This window comes from Rhinoderma darwinii, chromosome 4, assembly GCF_050947455.1.
Source record: "Rhinoderma darwinii isolate aRhiDar2 chromosome 4, aRhiDar2.hap1, whole genome shotgun sequence".
NCBI classification, from domain to species: Eukaryota; Metazoa; Chordata; class Amphibia; order Anura; family Rhinodermatidae; genus Rhinoderma; species Rhinoderma darwinii.
In genome coordinates this window covers 343,815,462-343,838,701 of record NC_134690.1, presented here as the reverse complement: position 1 = coordinate 343,838,701, position 23,240 = coordinate 343,815,462, and the positions used below count along the sequence as shown (strand labels likewise).

The following is a 23,240-nucleotide window of genomic DNA, read 5'->3' as shown; positions in this document are numbered from 1 at the left end:
GGGTCTTTATCTGGTTTCGGTATAAGCACTGTGTGGGATTCTGTGAAGCGGTCAATGGGCTTATTATTTAGGAAGGTTTCATTATACATACTCATCAGGAGCGGTACAATTTGGGGGCCTAGCATTTTGTAATCTGCTGAAAATCCGTCTGGACTTGGCGTATTCCCATTAGAGGTCAAAGAAATTGCATGTCTCACCTCTTCCTCCTGTATCTCAGAGTTCAACAAAACCTGTTCTGAAGAGAGTGGGCAAACGAACAGAGTAAAGAAAGGAATCTATGTCAGTAAGAGACGTTGGGGTGGCCCTATAAATATCCTCATAGTATTCCGTAAAAATTCGTGCAATCTCGGTAGGCTCTTTGGAAATGGTGTTCGTGGAGGGGTTAAGCAAGTAGAGAATAGGTTTAAAGGGGTGTTTCTGTTTAGTAAGAGTGGCCAGGAGTTTGCCGGTCTTATTACCCCACCTATAAAACTTATTATCTGTGTTTCTCACCTGCCGGTGAGTCTCCTCATGGATGAAGGTGTCCAAGAGGTGCTTAGCTGTCTGATATGCTAAATTACTTTCCGGGGTAGAATCATTAGCCTGGGTCCTTTGAGTCGATAATGGAGAGTTATGTAAGGCAGTGAAACTATCTCTGTAATTTCCGCCCCGAGACAGATCACTGATGACATGTCCCTGCATCACAGCCTTCGATGCAGCCCACAATAGAGGGATATCCTCTGACTGAGATATGTTGTAATCCAAGTAATTACCCCAGTGCATTTGAAGGTATTGTTGGAATCTGTCAGGTAGGCAGGAAATCTCCAAAATGTAGATCTTTCTGTTGAGGAGGACAATGCCATAGTCTAGGTAATCGGGGCATGGTCCGAAATACTTATCGGAAAGATTCGGGAGTTTATTATGGGAATCAAAGAATGAGCTGGAGATTAGGAAATAGTCTGTTTTTAAAATGTGCCATATGAACTCGAATGACACGTATATTCCCTAGCTCGTGTCATCTACTCTCCAGGGGGTCACACAAATTAAGAGAGTCAACGAAAAACTCTAGGGAAGACGCAGCCATTTGGGATTGAGGGTTTGGTGGGGAGCGATCCATAGAGACACTTTGGACTAGATTAAAGTTTCCGCGAATTATTTAGTCACCGCGTGGGAGATCCAGAATTACCTGAAGAACCTCTCGAAGAAGAGTGCAAGGCGGAATGACATTCGCCCAACCAGGGGGCTGTCAATTTCCCTTGGGTACCCAGTCTCCAGTGAGTCACCTGTAGAAATATGATATCTGGGGAGAGTCTCTTGAGGTGGTTAAGCACTTTCCGTCTCTTCAGTGGCATGTCTAGGCCTGCAACGTTCCATGAGAGGAATTTTAAATGTGGTGACGTGTGATAAGTGCCAGGTGTCGGTTAATGTGAGGTACTCCTCCTGTGTCTAGTAGAAAGTTCTGGATCAATAGAGTCGTAGACCAGTCGTCACTCCACACGGTCCCAGCGAGCCGCATGTGTAGCCTGAATAGAAAGGTTTCAGTAAGTTCTGGAGTCGTGCACCCAGGAGTCTGAAAGAGGAGAGAATACATCTACATCAAAGACAGGCAATAAAGGCAAAACAAGTGAACAATTAGCTTCACAACAGTGACAGCAATCCAATCCAAGAACAGCGAGGTTACTGCCAATAATACTAACTGAACGTTGTCTGCATCAGTTCGCAACCGTGGGCGAAATGTGCACATGTCCAATGAAAGTCGGGCATATTCCCTGGTAACACAGGTGCATATCATTCAGCGTCACTGTCCTCCAGGTGAAGCTGTCTCCGAGCCAGAACCGGATCCCCAAAAATGTGAATGCGTTCGCCATCTTGAACTCTCAGCCTTGCCGGAAAAAAAAGTTGAAAGCGAGTATTCCTCTCATGAAGCAAGCGGCAAACCGGAGCGAATGCTTTCCTTTTTTGTGAGCGCGCTGCAGATTAGTCCTGGAAAATCAGGATTTTGGAGTCGTTGATCAATAAGTCCCTCTGATTCCTATAGGCTCTCAGAACTTTTTCCTTAATTGCCCAATGGAGGTACTTGGCTATGACAGGATGTGGTCTAGTGTCACCAGCTCCCCGATTGGACCTAGGAGTGCCCAGCCGGTGTACGCTCTCAATCATAAGAGGGTCACCCCCAAGATCTAGGTTAAGCGCTTGTGGGAGGGATTTGCTGAGATAGTCTGTCAAGCAATCAGCCGTCACCGTTTTGGGGATACCCACAAATCTTAGGTTGCTGCGTCTGTCCCTGTTTTCCAGATCCTCCAGTTTGTACCTCAGTGCCTGAGTCGTGGTTTGGCTCTGGTGCAGGGTATCCTCCAGACTGGGAATGGCGTGTTCAGAGGAGGTGAATCTGGTCTCCAAGTCAGCAATTTTCTGAGAGTTGGAGGTGATACACATGTGTAGGACATCCAGGTGTTTCTCAAAGAAGGGCAGCAATAACTTCCAGACCTCCTGCGCCACCAGGGTAGCCTGAAGTGAGTCCATGGCAGAGATGTGTTGAGGGCTATTTTGTGAGGACAGCTGAGGGGTGGGGGGGGGGTGGTCATGTAATCTCCTGTAAGTAGCTTCGGAGAGGTTTGCAGTTGTGGAGAGTGCACTTTAGTGGGTGCGAGTTTAGATGGTTTTTCCCCTTTAGCGTTCCCCTTCGTTTTATGCATGGTGGTGGAGCGTGGGGAGTCCAATACTGGGGCGTTCTGAGAGCGAGTCGACCTTTAATTTTGACAATTTTGTGAGGTATCTGTCCATGACACCATTCCCTAGGTCAGGGGTATGGCGTCAAACGAGCGTATTAGAGCAGAATAACAGAGGGTCAGATGGGGAATTCGCCCGACTGCATTCGGAACATCATTAAAACATCAGTGGCTGTATGATCCAGACACAAGATCTTAGGATTCAAACACAATGTTAGGGTTCCGCCAGAGTCCAGTTCCCGGACCAATATGAGGCAGGGCTAGTCACCCTCGTCCGTTCACATAATTTACTGCTATGTTGTTAATGGTATTTGTCTTCTGGACTTTCTCTTGATATTCTAGATCGTTTCAGCTGAGGGTTTCGCAGAAGAATCCGGCACAGCAAGGTAAAGATGTTGTGAAAGAACTAGAGCTTAGTTTAGGGCCTTTTCACATCATGTTTTTTCCCTCCATTTAACATGTATGTCGGGAAAGCTCCCAACGTACACGCTGAACGTGTCCATGGGGCTCCATTGTCAGACTAAGGCCAAGAGTGTTATACCGCAGAAGAACAAAAAAAGTATGGAATAGCGTAGAAAAGAAAACGTTTATCGTGCTGTATAATATATTTTGTTTTACGTGGAAGCCTATGCGTGACGTATGCCACTGTATGGCATACGACTTGGACTTTCCAGTAGCCCTTAAAGATGTATCCGTTTAACGGATAGGTTGTGAACTCTCATGACCACAGTTCACGACGTATTCGTTTAACGGATACCGTTAAAATCTATGGTGATGGATGCCACTGTTAGGCATCCACCACAGCCACAATCGCTTATGGTTACTACTTGGACAGAGTGATATCCCTGAAGTTTAATTGACGTGGGGTTCTACTGTGATGTCTAAGTGTTCCCTTAATTATTTTGAGCAGTGTATATAAAATGAAGGTTTATGAGGAATAAGAGATAAGTAACAGTCACATGGCAAATAAATACAGCACATGTGACAAACAGATCTCCTAAGGACTAGTTTTCCTAGAGCACTGGTATAGAATTGAGAAATGATGACACCCTGGGATATAGTACTAAAGGTGGAGATTATCTGGCAAAGACGTGTGCTTCACTCATCTGACCTGGTGTGGTTCTATATACGGAGGTGCCCATATACCTTTTGAGGAATTACATAAATTTTGTTATATAAAATGCTTGTTCTGTAGTACAGTAATTAATTTGGGTTCTGCTTATTCTTTCAGATAACTCTGTACAGCCTCTAAGGAATTCAAAGATTGTTAATCAGATGGCACCAGCATCAGAGGTCGACCCCTCAACATTTGGCAAATGTCAGGTAAATATTCTTTAACAATCTGCAACCTATATGTTAGGGGGCTATTCCCATCTCATAAAGTGATTGCATATTGCTAGGATATGCCATCACTTTAGTATTGATCTAAAAAATTCTTGAATGTTTCGAAATGTGTTTACATTTATTATGGGATGACTGGTCTTTTGATTTTTGTCTTTTTTTTTCTCCCTATTTTATATGGCCATCTTTGACTGTTAATGACTTTAAAATAAAAAAAAATTGGCCTTTTAACATTTCTGCGTCCAGCATTAGGTACATGGACACTACAGTAACGTTTCCTTAATCCAACATTCATGGGACCCTCACAGGTGTTGGGTTATAACTTGTTTTGTACTATCAGATGATTTTTTTTATTACAGTGCGGGGAAATAGCCCAAAATAAAGAGCGGAAATAATAGTCCATGAATATTAGACTAGGTTGATCTCTTTACCCTGCCCTTCTAAGAATGTCTGACAGCCATAGAATGTTAGTACGTTTTTTTTCTGTAGATTCCATCTTTGCTGAAAGCTTCATCTGTCCACAGGATAATGATAAATCCATAATAGCCGGGGTTCCCACTGCTGGGATCCCAACAATCACTTGAATGAGGGTCCAGGGTCCCACGTTCCTCCTCACAGTGATAGAGTATTATGTATTGGTGCTTCACCTTATGTCAATTAATTTTTCACTTATTAATTGACAGAATATGTTTACCAATCGTTAAAGGGTATCTTCGGCTGCAAATTCCCACCTGACCTGAGATCGAGCTTGGAGAGACGCTTCTGCACGCTGGGCAGTACACCATTGCCGCGGCAACTATTCGACGCCCGTGGAGTATTTTGCATGGGTTCTATTCATTAGTGCTGCCCAGCATGCAGAAGTGCCTCTCCACAGCTGAGGTCAGGTCAGGTCAGGTGGGAGATCGCAATAATAAGTTATATTATGAATAATGAAAGTTGCTAATAATAAACTTTTCAGTCCTCTTTTATTATTACGTGTTAACACTTTTTGCCCATTTAGAACTCTGAAGGAATTCAGAATCCGGTTGTGAAACAATCTGAAGAACCCGTACATAGACAAGAGCCCGGTGTGTAAGTGTTCTATCCAATGTTGACATTTCTTAACAGAAACCACTTGAGAGTTTTATAATATCCAGAAATGAAATCCCTAGAATATATGACCTGTGGCCTACTTTTCAGAAATTGCAGTTCTTACTCTTAACTGCATCTGAAACGGTGCAAGAAATAAAATTATTTTTAATGAGGAATTCCAGTCAAAAATTATATCCATATCAATGCTTGTCCATTTTGCTGTATTTGCAGCATGTTATAGAGTAGGGGTCCCTGGGCAGTCCCGAGGGTTTTCTTATACAGAAAGATGCAGGATAATGTTATAGTGTTAATAAATCCGGAAATATTTGCACACGCGCTGTATATCCAGAGGCTGCAGGTCCCAAACTTATTAATGAGCCGGAACCTTCCTGCACCAATCGATGAGTGCTACAGTTTCCACTGACCATGTCTCCAAAACCAGGGACCATCACTTCTTTAGCCAATCTGCCATTGAAGAAATAATGGCTGAATCAAAGTGTTGCAGGTAGTACTGCATTATGTTTTATTTTTTTTTAAGCAGTACCTGCAGGGGAAAAAAAAATCTTTATCAAATTATACAGATTGATATTATTCGAGCGTTAAATATGTTTTAATATTGTGGATGTCATATTGTAGCCATAGGAATGTGGGGCAGTAACCTGGGAACACAATGGTTGTGTGACATTTGGGAGGTACAATCAAAAAACGAATTTGTATTGTGAGAAGCCTCCTTTGCCGATTCAGGTCATGTTTGACATTAAGATTAGCGCAGCATGCAGCGCTATACTTCCTTCAACGCAACCCAACGGACGTCATTATTAGTCAATAGGGTCCATCAGGCGCCTTTGGCGTAAGACCGTTCCAGCACTCTGTCACTTTCGGTTTTTGCTCTGAAGGAGCAGAACTTATTTTACTACGCAGGTATGAACTCGGCCTAACACCGTGACCAGGCATGGGGGATATGGGACATTATGAGGCAAGTGGCGGTATGAGCTGCATTTTAATAATAGTAAGAAATGTAAGTTCACTTATAATTTTAGGATATTTATGATACCAGTAACAATAATATTCAGGGGAGGGCACATCCTAGTATGTTACATGTAATGATGTGCATAAGCGGGTAAATTCTTAGTCATGTAAGAGTAGAGGACATGTCCTAGCAACATAAAACTACTTTATTATATGACCAGTCAGGAAGAGAGAAGAGGGCGCACACACCATGATGAGATTGTTTTACATCGCAGTCTACTAAGATGTGCCCTTCTTTTATCTTCCTATAATTTTTGTAGCAGGATTAATGCAAACAGGTTTACAGCATGTAGCTGGACTTAAACTCTGGGCTCATGTCACAAGCCACTTACCTAATAGGGATTTTACAGTGGAGTGGTACTCTATCTCTGCCAGTTCCATAGAGAATGAAAGGAGCGGCAGCGCGCATGTATTCAAACAGGGGACTCGGGACCCCCTTTCTCTTCCCAGCGGTCGGACCCACAGCGACAAACTGTTATCGTGTGGATAGGTGATAAGTTGTAATAGTGACATAACTCCTTTAATAAAAGACACTGAAATGTATTTTATCTTGAAGCAAGTATGTGCCAATACTAAAAATATTTTGCCAAATTCTGAAAGCTATGACCACTTCACTTTGATTGCTTGTTCTATGAAAGAAATGACTTCTTGAACATGCTTCAGTGCCATGCTGGTATGCACAATCTGTCATGTCTTTCTGGTCGCTGAAGGTTACATCATATTTTTTGTGTTATTAAAGGGGTTGCCCCATGAGTAAATATTGCATAACTTAGTTATGTTACTGAAAACATAAAAAATTTGTAATTAGAATATTTTTTTTTAATCTTTATTTTATTAAATTACTCCTTTGTCTATATATTGCTGTTACATACTTGTTATAGTGCCACCAGGTTTCTATTTGATTTCCCACTCAGGACATTCGTCTAATGTGTTCAAAGCCGGCGGACACTCATGCTCAGTAGCGCCTCTGTAGGATCCTTTTCTACACGGGGGAATTGTAAAGCACAGCCAATGAATCACTCCATTAGAAGAGGCGGCTTCCCAGCAGCAATGAACACATTAGGTGGACATTCTAAGAGGAAATCAAAATAGATCACGGGCCTTTTATAATAAGCATATTGCATCCATATATTAACACATTTCTTTTTTTTTAAGTCCAATTGAGAATTTGTTCCATTTTTCGTGATTTTATATAATATTATGAATTGTAATATTTAAATTTTGGGACAACCTCTTTAAATGTATAATGACTTAGTACAATTTTCTACTTTTTATTTCTTGCCCAGGAACAAATCTGTAACTATTTCCAAGTCAGCCGTGGCACCTCGGCCTGCTGCATCTTCATGTGCGGATATTAAGCAAGTTCCCATGTATTGTAAGGACAAGCTTGTCTGTGGGGATTCTGAGATGTCGCTTGAAGAATTTAGAGCCATCCGCTACAAAGAGAAACATGAGCAGAGGAAGAAGACGCAACATTGGGGTAATCTTCTCTTTTAGATTCTTTTACTCCCTTCATATGTCTAATGTTGAAGATCTTTTATCTCCTGCAACCATTGGGCAGGCAGACCAAGTGTCTAGTTCACCCATTTTATGCGAATCTTGGATAGGTAGACAAAAAATAAATCAACTATTGAAAACCAAAATAATACAGTACCAGATATTACAACAACTACTAGGTGGTTAGGTATGTACCGGGATATACATGTAAGACTTATGGTTTCTAAAAGATTCATTATTTCCTGGGTTGAAGATCCAGGCGGTATTTCGATCATTATGAAGAAGGGGCAATAGAAGTGGAAACAAAAATAGAAAAGGTAATTTTGGACCTACTCGCCAGCTGCACCCTTAACTATTGGTGGCTTCATCAGATGTTTGGGTAAAGTTAAACTGGTGGGCATTTTTTTTTTTTTTTTTTCTAAAGAAGACCGGCTTTATTCAAGTGCTGTTTTTTGTTTTTAATGTTTTTTAATTTAAATAAATGAGGAGGAACATAGGAAACTGCAGTGAAATCTTGGCAAAACATGACTTGTGTTAACAGCTTAAATTTGACCATTTTTCTCTGTGTTTAGAATCTTATTGGCTTTATAAGTAAAACTTCTAATTAAAGGCATGGTGTTGCCCGAAAAACATGTTTTTTTTAAAAAATTAAACATTTAGTGTGTGGGTGATTAAACATTGTTCAAATTTTTTTATTTTTTTTTCGCGAGTCAGGAAATATTATAAATTTTTTCTAATTTATAATACTACCCATTTTTGGTCACTAGATGGAGCTAGTTCCCAAAATTGCAGCATTGCAACATTGGGTTAAAAGCCCTCGCTCTAGTGAGCTCTCAGCATCCCCCCCTCCTTTATCCTGGCTAGTGCCGGGATAAACGAGGGGTTTGAAAGGTTTAACCTCCTACACTGTGTGTCGCCATTTTTTGAGGTAACCCACAGTGTAGTAGGTTTACATACAGTAGTAAACACACACAAACACTAACATACATTGAAATCTCTTACCTGCTCCTGCCGCCGCGGCTCCCTCCGGCCCGTCCGCTCCCTTTGCTGCCGCTGTTCCATGTGCACAAGTCCGGAAGCCGCGACCGGAAGTAGTAATATTACTGTCCGGCCGCGACTTCCGGTCCACAGGAAAATGGCGCCGGACGGCGCCAATTTCGAATAGGACTGTGTGGGAGCGGCGCATGCGCAGTTCCCACACAGACGCCGTACACGGCAGTCAATGGGACGGGAGCCGTTCACAGTCCCTATGGGACTGTGGCTGCCGTATTCCATGTCTGTGTGTGTCGTTAATCGACACACACAGAAATGGAACAAAAAATGGCAGCCCCCATAGGGGAGAAAAAGTGTAAAAATAAGAAACAGTAAAACACAAACACACAAATGAATATAAACGTCTTTATTAAAGCACTAACATCTTTAACATATAAAAAAATTATTTGTGATGACACTATTCCTTTAAGGACACTGTCACATCCTAATACCCCCTAAACTACAATAACCAGTAAATAGCTTCGGCTTCGTTCACATCTGCGCTAGGGTCCGGTTCCGACGTCTGAGCTTTCCATCGGAACGGGAACCTGGCTGACACAAACGGAAACCAAAGTTTTCTGTTTCCATCACCATTGATTTGAATAGTGATGGATCCGATGCCAATGGTTTCCGTTTGTTTAAGTTATGCAGGGGTTTCTGTCGTTTTGACGGAATCAATAGCGTAGTCGACTACGCTATTGATTCTGTCAAAAACACGGAACCCCTGCATAACTGAGACAAACGAAAACCATTGGCACCGGATCCATCACCATGGAAATCACTGGTGATGGTGATGGAAATGCAAACTTTTTTGTTTCCGTTTGTGTCAGTCAGGGTCCCGTTCCATCGGAACGGGACCCTAGCGCAGATGTGAACAAAGCCTTAAAGGAAGCTGATTCAGAATCTGTAATTTTTATCTTTTTACTCACTTGCATGCCACTGAAGTTTGCCTCAGAACGCAGCACACTGCTAGTTTGCCTAGGGCTGGCATTGCATGCAGCGCTCGACCTGTTTGTGAGCTTACAGCGAGGGATTGCAAGTGAGAAAAAAGATACAGATTCGGAATCTGCGTCTTTTAAGCAATTTACTGATTATTGCAGTTTAGGAGGGCTTTGGAAGTGACAGATTCCCTTTAAAAATTACAGGAGGAAGGGTTTAAGACCTTGTTCAAGGAATTTCATGCACTATTTATTTTCTGAATTTTAAAATGCATTTAAAAAAAAACATAAGTTGAATGCGTTTTTTTACATGTGTTTTTAGTGCCATTATTTGTTTAGTGGCATTTTTTTATTTGTGTTTTTCCAGCTCTATAGAGCAATCTATAAAATACCAGAAAAAATGGCGCACCTAGGGCATGCTGTGTTTTGAAAGAAACTGCACTGGCTCAAAAAACAAAAAACGCTACAAATATCGCTACTTATTTTAATGTAGTACTAACAATCTGGCTGCAATTGTCAGAATGCTGTGCGTGAAACTGGCCTGAAGGTAAAGGCTGGGTGATTATGATCTAAATCAAATTGTACGATTAATTGTACGTGTAACCTCGATTACGATTAACCCCTTCCCTGAACTTGACGTAACTTCACGTCAAGATGAGCAGTAACTTTGCGCACCTTGACATGCAGTTACGTCTGTTATTTGACCGTTAACCGCCGCGTGGCGCTCCACCGCAGCAGCGGTTAACTGCAAGTTGTCTGCCCTGCGTTCGCTGTTGCCGATCAATAGCCCATCGCCACTGATTTTGGCAGTTAACCCCATAGATGCGGCTGTCTATTGCGACCGCCGCATTTAAGGAGTTTACAGCAGATCGCTAGCCCCCACATGAATGGTGTGATGGTCACCATGGCAACCGAAAGCCAGAAAATTTCATCCAGGCTGCCTTCTACAGAAGCTTATGAGGACCAGCCTGAGGCTGGTACTCACAGGCTTCCTGTCAGAGTGACTGTCACGTCACAATGACAGTTAGAATACATTACACTACGTAGGTAGTGTAATGTATTCTAGCAGAGATCAAAGCTGCAAGTCTCGTAGTCCCCTAGTGGGACAAGTAAAAAAAGTAGAAATAAGTTAATGTTTTATATAAGTTTAAAAATAAAAGTCTTTTGTTATAGGAAAAAAAATGAACACGTTAAAAGTACACATATTTGGTATCGCCGTGTTCGTAACGACCCAAACGATAAAAATACAATGTTATTTTTCCTGCGCGGTGAACACCGCAAAAAAAAGAAGTAAAAAACAATGCCAGAATCGCTATTTATTTATTTTTGTCACGACCCCTCCCAAAATATACAGTAAAAAGTGATCTACAAGTCGGATGTACGCCAAAATAGTACCACTAAAAACCACAACCCGTCCCGCAAAAAACAAGCCTTTACACCGCTTTTTTGACTGAAATAAAAAAGTTATGGGGCTCAGAATAGGGTGACACAAAAAATTAATATTTTATAGAAAAGTGATTTTATTGCGCAAACGCTGCAAAACAGAAAAAAAAACTATATACATATGGTATCGCCGTAATCGTACCGACCCGCAGAATAAAGTAAAATTGTTGTTTGTAGCCCAGGGTGAACGCCGTTAAAAAAAACAAAACAAAAAAAAACCATTGGCAGAATATATGCTTTTTAGTCACCTTGCCTGCCAAAAAAATTTAATAAAAAGTGATCCAAAAAAAACTGCATGTACTCCAAAATGGTACCAATGAAAACTACAGATTGTCCTGCAACAAATAAGCCCTCACACAGTTCTGGTGAAGAAAAAAGAAAAGAAAAATTATGGCTCCCAGAATATGGCGATGCAAAATGTGCGGAGTGTTCCAAAAGTGGATAACATCTGGCACCATTTATCAGTGCAACACTGGCCACAGCTGCGGATTATTATTTATTTGATGCATTATTATACCCTCTTATTATGCCCCTGATATACTCTGCACAGCTTACATATGCCCCCACGTTATAAACTGAAGTACAAGTAAAGCCCCAAACAGAACAACTGCCAAGCTAAATCTGCGCTCCAAAAGCCAAATGGCGCTCCCTCTCTTATGAGCCCTACAGTGTGCCCAAACAGCAGTTTACGTCCACAGATATGGCATCGCCATAACCGGGAGAACCCAATTTTAATATTTTATGAGGTATTTGTCTTCAGTCGCACAAACTGGGCACAACATATTGTGCACTAAAATGGCATTTCAGTGGAAAATTTTAATTTTCACTCTGCACCATCCGTTGCACGTTAACCCCTTCGTGCACCACGACTTAATAGCATGTCGTGGTGTATGGAGCGGGCTCGCGCTCTGAGCTTGTGACATACGTTGCGGGTGTCAGCTGTGTATTACAGCTGACACCCAGGACTAACGGACAGGAACAGCGATCGCACTGTACAGGAGCCTGTAAAAATGACAATATACTGCAATACATTAGTATTGCAGTGTATTCTACCAGCGATCTAATGATTGCTGGTTCAAGTCCCCTAGGGGGACTAATAAAATGTGTAAAAAAAAAAAAAAAGTTAATAAAGTTTAGTGAAAAAAATGAAATTAATATTTAAAGTCAAAATTGGTATCACTGCGTCCGTAAAAGTCTGAACTATTACAATATACCATTATTTAACTCGCACGGTAAACGCCGTAAATAATGAAGAATTTAACCCCTTAATGACCAGCCTATTTTGGACCTTAATGACCAGGCCATTTTTTAAGTTTTTCCATCGTCGCATTCCAAGAGCTATAACGTTTTTATTTTTGCGTCGACATAGCTGTATAAGGTCTTGTTTTTTGCGGGACAAGTTGTACTTTTCAATAGCACCATTTTGGGGGACATATTAGTTATTGATTAACTTTTATTTGGGGGGAAATAGAAAAAAACCTGAAATTTCGCCACTCTTTTTCGCGTCTTAAAGGAACAGTGTCATGGCAAATAATTTTTTTATATGTTAAAGATGTTAGTGCTGTAATAAAAACGTTTATATTCATTTGTGTGTTTGTGTTTTACTGTTTCTTATTTTTACACATTTTCTTCCCTATGGGGGCTGCCATTTTTTGTTCCATTTCTGTGTGTGTCGATTAACGACACACACAGACATGGAGTACGGCAGCCACAGTCCCATAGGGACTGTGAACGGCTCCCGTCCCATTCACGTCCGTGTACGGCGTCTGTGTGGGAACTGCGCATGCGCCGCTCCCGCACAGTCCTATTCGAAATTGGCGCCGTCCGGCGCCATTTTCCTGTGGACCGGAAGTCGCGGCCGGACTGTAATATTACTACTTCCGGTCGCGGCTTCCGGACTTGTGCACATGCAACAGCGGCAGCAAAGGGAGCGGACGGGCCGGAGGGAGCCGCGGCGGCAGGAGCAGGTAAGAGATTTCAATGTATGTTAGTGTTTGTGTGTGTTTACTACTGTATGTAAACCTACTACACTGTGGGTTACCTCAAAAAATGGCGACACTCAGTGTAGGAGGTTAAACCTTTCAAACCCCTCGTTTATCCCGGCACTAGCCAGGATAAAGGAGGGGGGGATGCTGAGAGCTCACTAGAGCGAGGGCTTTTAACCCAATGTTGCAATGCTGCAATTTTGGGAACTAGCTCCATCTAGTGACCAAAAATGGGTAGTATTATAAATTAGAAAAAATGTATAATATTTCCTGACTCGCGAAAAAAATAAAAAAAATTTGTACAATGTTTAATCACCTACACACTAAATGTTTAATTTTTTAAAAAAAAACATGTTTTTAGGTCAACACCATGCCTTTAAATCTACGCCGTTTACCGTGTGATATAAATAACACAATATCTTTATTCAGCGGGTTGTTACGATTGCAACGATACCAAATTTTTATAGTTTTTGTATGTTTTACTACTTTTACACAGTAAAAACGCTTTTTTTTCAAAATTTATATGTTTTTGTGTCTCCATATTTGAAGATCCGTAACGTTTTTATTTTTTCGCCGATGCGGTTGTATGAGGGCTTTTTTTTTGCGGGAAGACTTGTAGTTTTTATTGGTATCATTTTGGAGTAGATGCGACTTTTTGATCACTTTTTATCACATTTTTTTAAAGTCAGTATTCACAGAAAACAGCAATTTTTCGGGGTCGTTACGGACGCGGCGATACCAAATATGTGTAACTTTTTAACTTTATTTTGTTTTTTTAATAGTAAAGCATTTTGTGAGGGGAAAAGCTGGGTTTTTAATTTTTTTTTCACATTTTTTTTTAAATTAACTTTATTAAACTTTTTTTTCACTTTTTTACTAGTCCCATTAGGGGACTATAATATGCGATTCTGCGATCGCATTTATAATACACTGCAATGCTTTTGTATTGCAGTGTATTACTGCCTGTCCGTTTAACACGGACAGGCATCTGCTAGGTCATGCCTGCGGCATGATCTAGCAGGCATTCACTCCAGGCAGACCTGGGGGCCTTTATTAGACCCCCGGCTGCCATTGGAGACACAGACACTCGGCGATCGTATCGCCGGGTGTCGGTGGGGGAGAGAGGGAGCTCCCTCCCTCTCTCCAAAACCACTCAGATGCGGTGCTCGCTATTGCGCACCGCATCTGAAGGGTTAAACGGGTGAGATCGATACTTCTATCGATCTCACCCGGCAGAGCAGGGACGCCCCCAGCCCTCAGCTGCCTCTAGCAGCTGAGAGCAGGGAGATTTGACAGCTCCCTGCTCTGTAAACTTATTCCGATGCCGCGACGTAAAAAGTCTATGGCATCGGAATAAGGCCCGTTAGTGACCGACGTAGAAATACGATGGGCCGGTCACTAACGGGTTAAACCGCCAAAATCATTTTTTTTTGGTCACCTTAGCTCTAAAAAAAATAAAAATTGTTAATAACATGTGCTCAAAAAGTTATATGTAACACGCCTTTGGGCCGACCTCTGTAGGCAGGGTGTATTGTAGTTCTCACCTCACTATGGCGCTGTGCCTCCACCTGAGTCTTGCTAGGATCTATATAGGAAAGCAGGAGGGTCTTCCTCTTCTGCCAGGGGTCGACTCGGAGAAACTCCCACCTGAGCTCAGTACACACTCCTACTGTTACTAATGGCTGCAGTAATGCAATGAACACAGTCCAAACGTTGGGACCCTGTTGCCGCGGATGTTGGCGCGCTTTTCAGGAACCGTTGGTGCACTTAGATACTGAACTTCCTTTCAAGAACAGTTCTCTCACTAAGTCCTCAATATCAGCACAATAAGTTCCAGCAATGTGTACTCACTACTTCTTGCAGCAAAGATGATATTCCCCTGGGATCCAGCTCGGGGCCGCAGCGTTCAGACGCGTGGACAACAATGGAGTGGCAGGCAAAAGCCTCCTGTGCTGCAGACCAGGGAACCTCCCTGGAATCAGGCTGTTTTGCAGAGGGGATGCTGCTGCAGCATTTTTTCCTCTCATACAGTGAGCTGCTGGGCTGTCAGGACTGTCTCTGGGTCTCTGTGCTGTGTTCCCCAGTGCAGGACTCTCTTCTCTCTGGAATGCACTCACAGTCTCCCTATCTCCTGACCATGTGTCTCTCCCAAAAATGGCCACTGTCTCTCCACCCTGCTCAGCCTTGTCCCACAATCCCCTGCTCAGCCAATCAGTGCTCCCCTCTTCTGCTCCTCTCCTAGGCTGCAGGGGTATAGAGAAGCAAGTGGTGCTGGGACATGTAGTCCACTGCACTTCAGAAGGAGAATGTCTGTTGATGTGAGTCCCTGCTTGTCATTAACTGCAGCATCCACTATATACAATGTTTTGTCTGTAGGTGTTACATATATGTAACAAAAAATTGTACAAATAAAAACTACAGCTCGTCCCGCAAAAAATAAGCCCTCACACCTTTCAATCGACTAGAAAATAAAAAAAAAGTGATGCCTCTCGGAATGTGGTGTAACAAAACAATTTATTTTTTTGTATTGAGTCGCAGAAAAAATTTAAGTTGTCGTTTTTACTGCACGGTGAAAGCAGTAAAAACAAAACCCCAAAAACAATGGAAGAATCAGTTTTTTCCAGTTTGAGCCTGCAAAGAATTTTATTTCAGTTTACCAGTACATTAAATGGTGTCAATAGAAAATACAACTCCTCCGGCAAGAATTAAGCCCTCACACAGCTCTATTGACGGAAAAAAGTTACGGCTCTTGGAAGGCGGCCAGTGAAAAACGAAAATATAAAAAGCAAAAAATGGATCTGTCCAGAAAGGGTTAATTAATTTCTAATAAAAAAAACCATTTATGACCACATGTGGGGTATAGCCGTAATCAGGAGAAATTGCTTTACAAATTTTGGGGAGCTTTTTCCTCCCTTTGTTCTTTGTGAAAATTAAAAAATGCAACATTTTAGTGGAAATAATGTTGATATTCATTTTCACGGCCTAATTCTAATAAATTCTGCAAAAGACCTGTGGGGTCTAAATGCTAACTATAGATAGATAGATTCCTTAAAAAGGCTCTGTCACCAGATTATAAGTGCCCTATCTGCTACATAATCTGATCGGAGCTGTGATGTAGATAACAGTGGTTTTTATTTTAAAAAACAATCATTTTTGACCAAGTTATAAACAATTTTAAATTTATGGAAATTGTTTCTTAATAGACAACTGGTTGTGTTTTTTTTACATTTTACCAACTCGTCGATTTACAGAGGAGAGCAATGAGAAGTGTATGATGCTGATTGGTCAGCGTCATACACTTCTCTTCACAACACCCAGTTGGTAAAAAGTAAAAACGCGCCCAGTTGTCTATTAACCCCTTAATGACCGGGCTATTTTGCACGTTAATGACCAAGGATTATTTTTTGCTTTTTCATGGTCGCATTCCAAGAGTCGTAACTTTTTTTTTATTCCGTCGACATAGCCGTATAAGGGCTTGTTTTTTGCGGGACGAGTTGTATCTTGTAATTGTACCATTTTTAGATGCTTACAATATATTGATTAACTTTATTTTAGGAGAGAATTGAAAATAAGCAGCTATTCCAGCATTGATTTTCACGTTATAAATTTACGCCGTTTACTATGCAGCATAAATAACTTTTAACTTTATTCTATGGGTCAGCACGATTATGGGGATACCAAATATGTAAAGGTTTTATATGTTTTCCTACGTTTGCACAATAAAAACCCTTTTAGAAAAAAATTACTTGTTTTTGCATCGCCGCGTTCCAAGAGCCGTCATTTTTTTATTTTTCCGTCGATGTGGGCTTGATTTTTGCAGGCCAATGTGTAGTTTTTATTAGTACTATTTTGGGGTACATAGGACTTATAGATTAACTTTTATTTTATTTTTTATGGGGGGAATGGGAGAAAAGAGAGAATTTTGGCATTTGTTTTTTGCGTTTTTTTGGACGCCGTTCATCCGGCGGTTTAATTAATGTGTTCATTTTATTGGTCAAGTTGTTACGATCGCGGGGATACCATATATGTGTATGTGTTATTTGTTTTGGCACTTTTACTGAATAAAACCACTTTTTGGGCAAAAAAAGTCGTTTTATTTGATTTTGACTGTAATTATTATTTTATTTTTTCTACCAGGGGACTACACTATGCGATGTGCCGATCGCATATATAATGCTTTGGTATACTTAGTATACCAAAGCATTATTGCCTGTCCGTGTAAAACTGACAGGCAACCTGTTAGGTCATGCCTCCGGCATCGCCTAACAGGCAGTTGCTGAAGACAGACCTGGGGGTCTTTGTTAGACCCCCGGCTGTCATGGAAACCCGACAGCGACCCGCGATTTGTTTGCGGGGGTGCCGATCGGGTGACAGAGGGAGCTCCCCCCTCTGTCAAACACATTAAATGCCGCTGTCACTATTGACAGCGGCATTTAATGGGTTAAACTGCCGGAATCGGAGCGCGCTTCGATTCCGGCAGTTGCAGCAGGAGCCAGGCTGTGTATAACAGCCGTGCTCCCGCCGCTGATCGCGTGGGTACACTGGCAGATATATCCGTCCTCCTGCGCGAACTAGCAGCTGCTGAGGACGGATATATCCGTCCTTCGGCGTTAAGGAGTTAAAGAGAACCTTTCACCTCCCCATACATGTGCAGCATGTAATGGGGAGGGCTGCACAAAACCTGGGGCACTTTACATTTGTTTTCTACCTCCCTCTGTTATTTAGATATCGGTGCCGTTATATTTGGGGCCCGACATTGAAATAACCCCCTGAACAGTCAACGGGGCGTGTACTGGCAAGGAGGCGTGTCACTGCTACGGACAGTGTAAGAGCTGTGGAGAAAAGCTCTCATCTCTTCAGCTCTTGTGAGAGATCAGTCTTGTACTTTGTCTGCGAAGCTGGCAAGGGGGCATGTCACTGCTACGGACAGTGTAAGAGCTGGGGAGCGCTTACACTGTCTGTAGCAGAGCCCCACCCCCTTGCCAGTACGGCAGACAATACAAGGCTGATCTCTCGCAAGAGCTGAAGAGATGAGAGCTCCTCTCCACAGCTCTTACACTGTCCGTAGCAGTGACACGCCCCCTTGCCAGTTCGGCAGAAGACTAATCTTGAAAACTGAAGTGTGTGTGTGTGTGTGTGTGTGTGTGTGTGTGTGTGTGTGTGTGTGTGTGTGTGTGTGTGTCTGATTGGACAGTGTCACAGCCATGGTAACACGCCTCCTTGCCAGTACACGCCCCATTGACTGTTCAGGGGGATATTTAAATATCGGGCGCCAAATATAACGGCAGCGATATCTAATTAAGGGAGGGAGGTAGAAAAGAAAATGTAAAGTTCCCCAGGGTTTTTTCAGCCCTCCCCATTACATGCTGCGCTCAGCTACACATGTATGGGGAGGTGAAAGGTTCTCTTTAACCCCTTAAGGACGCAGCCTAGTTTTGGCCTTAAGGCTCAGAGCCCATTTTTCAAATCTGACATATTTCACTTTATGTGGTAATAACGTCGGAATGCTTAAACCTATCCAAGCGATTCTGAGATTGTTTTCTCGTGACACATTGGGCTTCATGTTCGTGGTAAAATTTGGTCGATATATTCAGTGTTGATTGGTGAAAAACTGCAAAATTTAGAGAAAATTTTGAAAAAATAACATTTTTCAGAATTTAAATACATCTGCTTGTAAAACAGACAGTTAAACCACTCAAAATAGTTACTAGTTCACATTTCCCATATGTCTACTTTAGATTGGCATCGTTTTTTGAACATTCTTTTATTTTTCTTGGACGTTACAAGGCTTAGAACTTAAACAGCAATTTCTCATATTTTTAAGAAAATTTCAAAAGCCTTTTTTTTAAGGTACCTGTTCAGTTCTGAAGTGGCTTTGAGGGGCCTATGTTTTAGAAACCCTGATAAAACACCGCATTTTAAAAACTAGACCCCACAAAGTATTCAAAACAGCATTTAGAAAGTTTTTTAACCCTTCAGGCATTTCACAAGAATTAAAGCAAAGTGGAGGTGAAATTTGCAAATTTCATTTTTCTTGCTGAATTTCAATTTTATTAAAAAAAATATTTCTGTAACACAGAAGGTTTTACCAGAGTAACACTACTAAATATGTATTGTCCGGGGGGCGTGGCCAGCTACTGATGTGAGAGGACGTGTGTGGCGATAGCTCCGGGCTGGCATCCTGCATTATATCCTCCTGACGGTACTGTAATCCGTGAAAGTTGCCAAAATTCCTTACCAGCTACGTCGGAAGGGAAGGACATCTTCCAAAAAAAAGATGAGCCCGCCTAAAGCGATGAATGCGGCGGAAAAACTGAAATCCTATGCCCGCGTGGTAATCCAAGATGGCGCCGGCGAGTGTTCTGCTGGGCAGGCCGCGGCAATGGCAGGGACATCCACATCAGCTCCCTCTGAACGGGATGCGGGACTCACGTTGCAGGAGGCATCGGATAAGCTGCTGACAGCCATCCTTGAGACACGGACGACACTCACGGCGAAGATAGATGAGGTGAGAGTGGACGTGGGCCTATTGAGGCAGGACCTGCAAAATGTGCGGGAAAGAGTGACGGAGACAGAGGGCAGGATTTCGGCCTTGGAAGATCTCACTGCTAATATGCCGGCGGCTATACAGGATCTGCACCGTAAAGTGGATTTGTGGCGCCAGAAAGCCGACGATCTGGAAAATAGATCGCGCCGTAATAATCTCCGCATTGTGGGGCTGCCGGAGAGGGCAGAGGGGCAGAGATCGGGAGAGTTTGTGGAAAAATGGCTGAAGGAGATCTTCCCGGATGCACCATTCTCGCTGGCGTATGCGGTAGAAAGGGCGCACAGGGTCCCGGCACGATTACCACCTCCGGGTGCTCCCCCAAGACCTCTGCTTGCTCGGATGCTGAACTGTAAAGATCGGGATACGGTGCTGATGGAAGCGCGGAAGGCCGGAGGGATTCGATTTGGAAATGCTTCTGTGTCCATATATCCGGATTTTTCTCCTGATTTGCAGAGACAGAGGGCATCCTATGTCCCTATCAAGCGCCGACTACGAGACTTGCAGATTCCTTATTCGATGGCATATCCGGCTAGATTGCGGGTTGTGGATGGAGACAGAGCCATATTTTTTACGAATCCAAATGAGGCGGAAGAATGGATTACGAGAAAGCATAGGCAATCTCCCCGAAGATGAGTGCTGTGGCTGTGCAGGATGGAAGTTATGTCTGACATATGGAACTCATGGATACCCCATATTGCTTATAGTACAGACGTTCCAGCTGAAAGTATCCTTCTAAGATAATGATGTGATGATGTACTATATTATCTGCAAATTGTTATGGGGGGCATGAGGCCCATGTTATAAGGTTGGCAGTTCAAGCCCCATAGTAACATCCGTATATGTTCTAATTGGAAGATATGGGGGACTGATATTATACGTCAGGTATTAAGAATGTGTCTATAAGTACCTGGGGATGCTGGCTCGGGGGGGCGCTACACTCATACAGATAGTGTATTTGCGGCAGAAACACGCTAGCCGTAGAAACTACCCCCTAGAGTATAGGCTACAAAGGTTAGCTCCTGTTGAGCAATGTTTGTTTATGAAAATGTTATGGAGCATATTGAGTCAACTCACATTACTACAGAACAAGGCTTTGATATTGCACACATACGAGACATGGAGGGGAGTGCATACGGGAATGGGATAATTGTTACTCAGGGGTTGGTTGATAGAATCAAGGACAATGGGGCTTCAATGAGTGTTAACAACATGAAATGGCAGGATTACGGTTAATGTCCTGGAATGTCCGGGGAATGGGGTCTGCTGAAAAGAGGCATATGATATTTGCTGCTGTTCGGGGACAACGTCCACATATAACGTGTCTACAGGAAACACACATGACACCGGACACTGTGGCGCAGTTGAATAAGCCCTGGGTACAATGGGCGGGTCATGCTTCGCACACTTCGTACTCCAGAGGGGTGGCCATCTTAGTACATGCAGAGCTTCGATGGAAATTGCTGCAATCCAATGTAGACCCGGAGGGGCGGTACATTTTTCTACATGCGGTTATGGATGAATGCCCATATGTGATTCTGGGGGTGTATAATCCTCCACCAGCCTCATTGGCAGTAATTCAGGAGGCAGTCCGATTTGTAGCAGCATACCCGGGGGTTCGAGTGATCATGATGGGGGACCTCAACTTGGTTATGGACCCAGATATGGATAGACTGCAGGGGAATGGGAGTAGAGGCCCGTGTAGACCCACTCAGTTGAGCATGTTGGCAAAAGAAATGGGATGGATAGACCTATGGAGGGCGACACATGAAGGGATTAGAGAATTTACATGTCACACCCTGCAGTACAATGCGTTGTCCAGAATCGACTATATATTTGGATCACATGCGGTTTTCCTGGAGATAGAAACAGTGGATCATTTACCGAGGGGGATCTCGGATCATAGTCCGATCTTATTGACATTAAAAAGGCCGCAGGTGGGCAGAAGGGGAATGGGTAAGATACACCCGTTTTGGCTTCAGCTCATCCAACAGAATGATCGCATACCGGATCAGTTATCAATATTTATAGAAGCACATGCTCAGATGGAGAATCGGTCATTGGTGTGGGATACTCTTAAGGCCTATTTAAGGGGGTGTCTCCGATCCTCCATATCCTATGTAAAACGGGCAGCCGCCATGCAGGAGGAGAATATGGCATATCAATGTTCACAGGCGGAAAGGGTATTTGTTCAGGATCCCACGCCGGTTAACCGAAAGGCTTGGCTGAATCTGGGTAGGCAATATTTACAGATCCTGAGGGATAAGACATCGCGTAGCTTATTTTTTAGCAAGCAATCACATTTTGAATTGGGCAACCAGTCGGGTAAAATCCTGGCACAAATGGTACGGAACAGTTCTAGATCCCCCCCGGTGATGGGCATTGCGGGGCCTGGAGATGAGATGTACACCTCCCCGGGAGAGATTCTCGAGCAATTTACACAGTTTTATGAACAGCTGTATGCATCAAAAGTTGATTATAGAATGGAGGAGATGGAGAGATACTTGGATGGAACGAGGTTCCCCACATTGACAACGGAGGGGGTGGCATCGCTTGAGGCTCCATTTACGTTAGATGAGATTATGGAAGGAATGGCTTCGTTGGCCAAGGGGAAGGCTTCAGGGCCGGATGGTATTCCTCTGGAGGTATATTTACAATATGGAGAGCTGCTGGCCCCCCAATTGCTGGCCCTGCTTGAACACAGCTATAGGAATTCCGCTCTCCCGGAATCCATGTGTGACGCCACCATAATAGTGTTGCTAAAACCAGACAAAAAGCCGGAAGAATGTGGTTCATATAGACCGATCTCGCTGCTGACAGTAGATTACAAAATCTTGACTAAGATGTTAGCTAGTAGACTATGCAGAGTGATAAAAGAGATCATCCATTCAGACCAGTGCGGTTTTATACCTGGCAAGTCCACCTCAGAAAATATTAGGCGGGTACAGGTGGTGACGCAGATTGGATGGGAGGAGCAGCAGGACTGGGCGGTGGCATCTCTGGATGCGGCGAAAGCATTTGACTCGGTAGAATGGCCTTATCTGCTGGCAGTGTTGCGAAGATTTGGGTTTGGGGAGAGATTTATTAAATGGGTCTCCTTGTTGTATAAAGCTCCTCGAGCGCAGGTGTTGGTGAATGGGGCCCTGTCCCCTTCCTTTGGCCTCCATAGGGGCACGAGGCAGGGGTGCCCACTTTCACCACTTCTCTTCGCTTTGGCCATTGAGCCATTGGCTATTAACATCAGGAAGGATCCTGCATATATGGGAATTAGAATAGGAGACAGAGAGGACCGGATAGGATTATATGCGGACGATATGGCGTTGTTCATGGCGAACCCCAATGCAACCCTCCCCAGGGCTATTTCCCTCATTAACGATTTTGGAAGGTACTCAGGGCTACTAATTAACTGGTCTAAATCGTATCTGATGCCATTAAGACAGGATAATTGTGGATGGGGTACCCAGTTTGGCGGACTGCCGGTAAGATCAGAGTTCAAATACCTAGGGATTAATATTGCTAGAGATAGCTCTAAATCGTATGGGTTAAATGTAGTACCCTTGGTCACGTATCTAAGGGACAAACTACAGGTGTGGAAGGGCCTGCCTTTATCAGTAGCAGGGCGCGTTAATTTAATAAAAATGATAGTAATGCC

The 23,240-nt window shown here is 43.0% G+C and overlaps 1 protein-coding gene across 1 annotated transcript in view; it reads left to right on the top strand.

The window, feature by feature from the left end:
* Positions 1–23,240, top strand: part of BUB1 (BUB1 mitotic checkpoint serine/threonine kinase) — a 110,009-nt gene that overhangs the window by 21,459 nt on the left and 65,310 nt on the right. The window contains exons 5-8 of the mRNA XM_075862891.1: positions 3,051–3,094; positions 3,940–4,031; positions 5,050–5,120; positions 7,436–7,629. Coding sequence (XP_075719006.1) covers positions 3,051–3,094; positions 3,940–4,031; positions 5,050–5,120; positions 7,436–7,629 — 401 coding nt within the window. The remainder of the gene's footprint in view (positions 1–3,050; positions 3,095–3,939; positions 4,032–5,049; positions 5,121–7,435; positions 7,630–23,240) is intronic.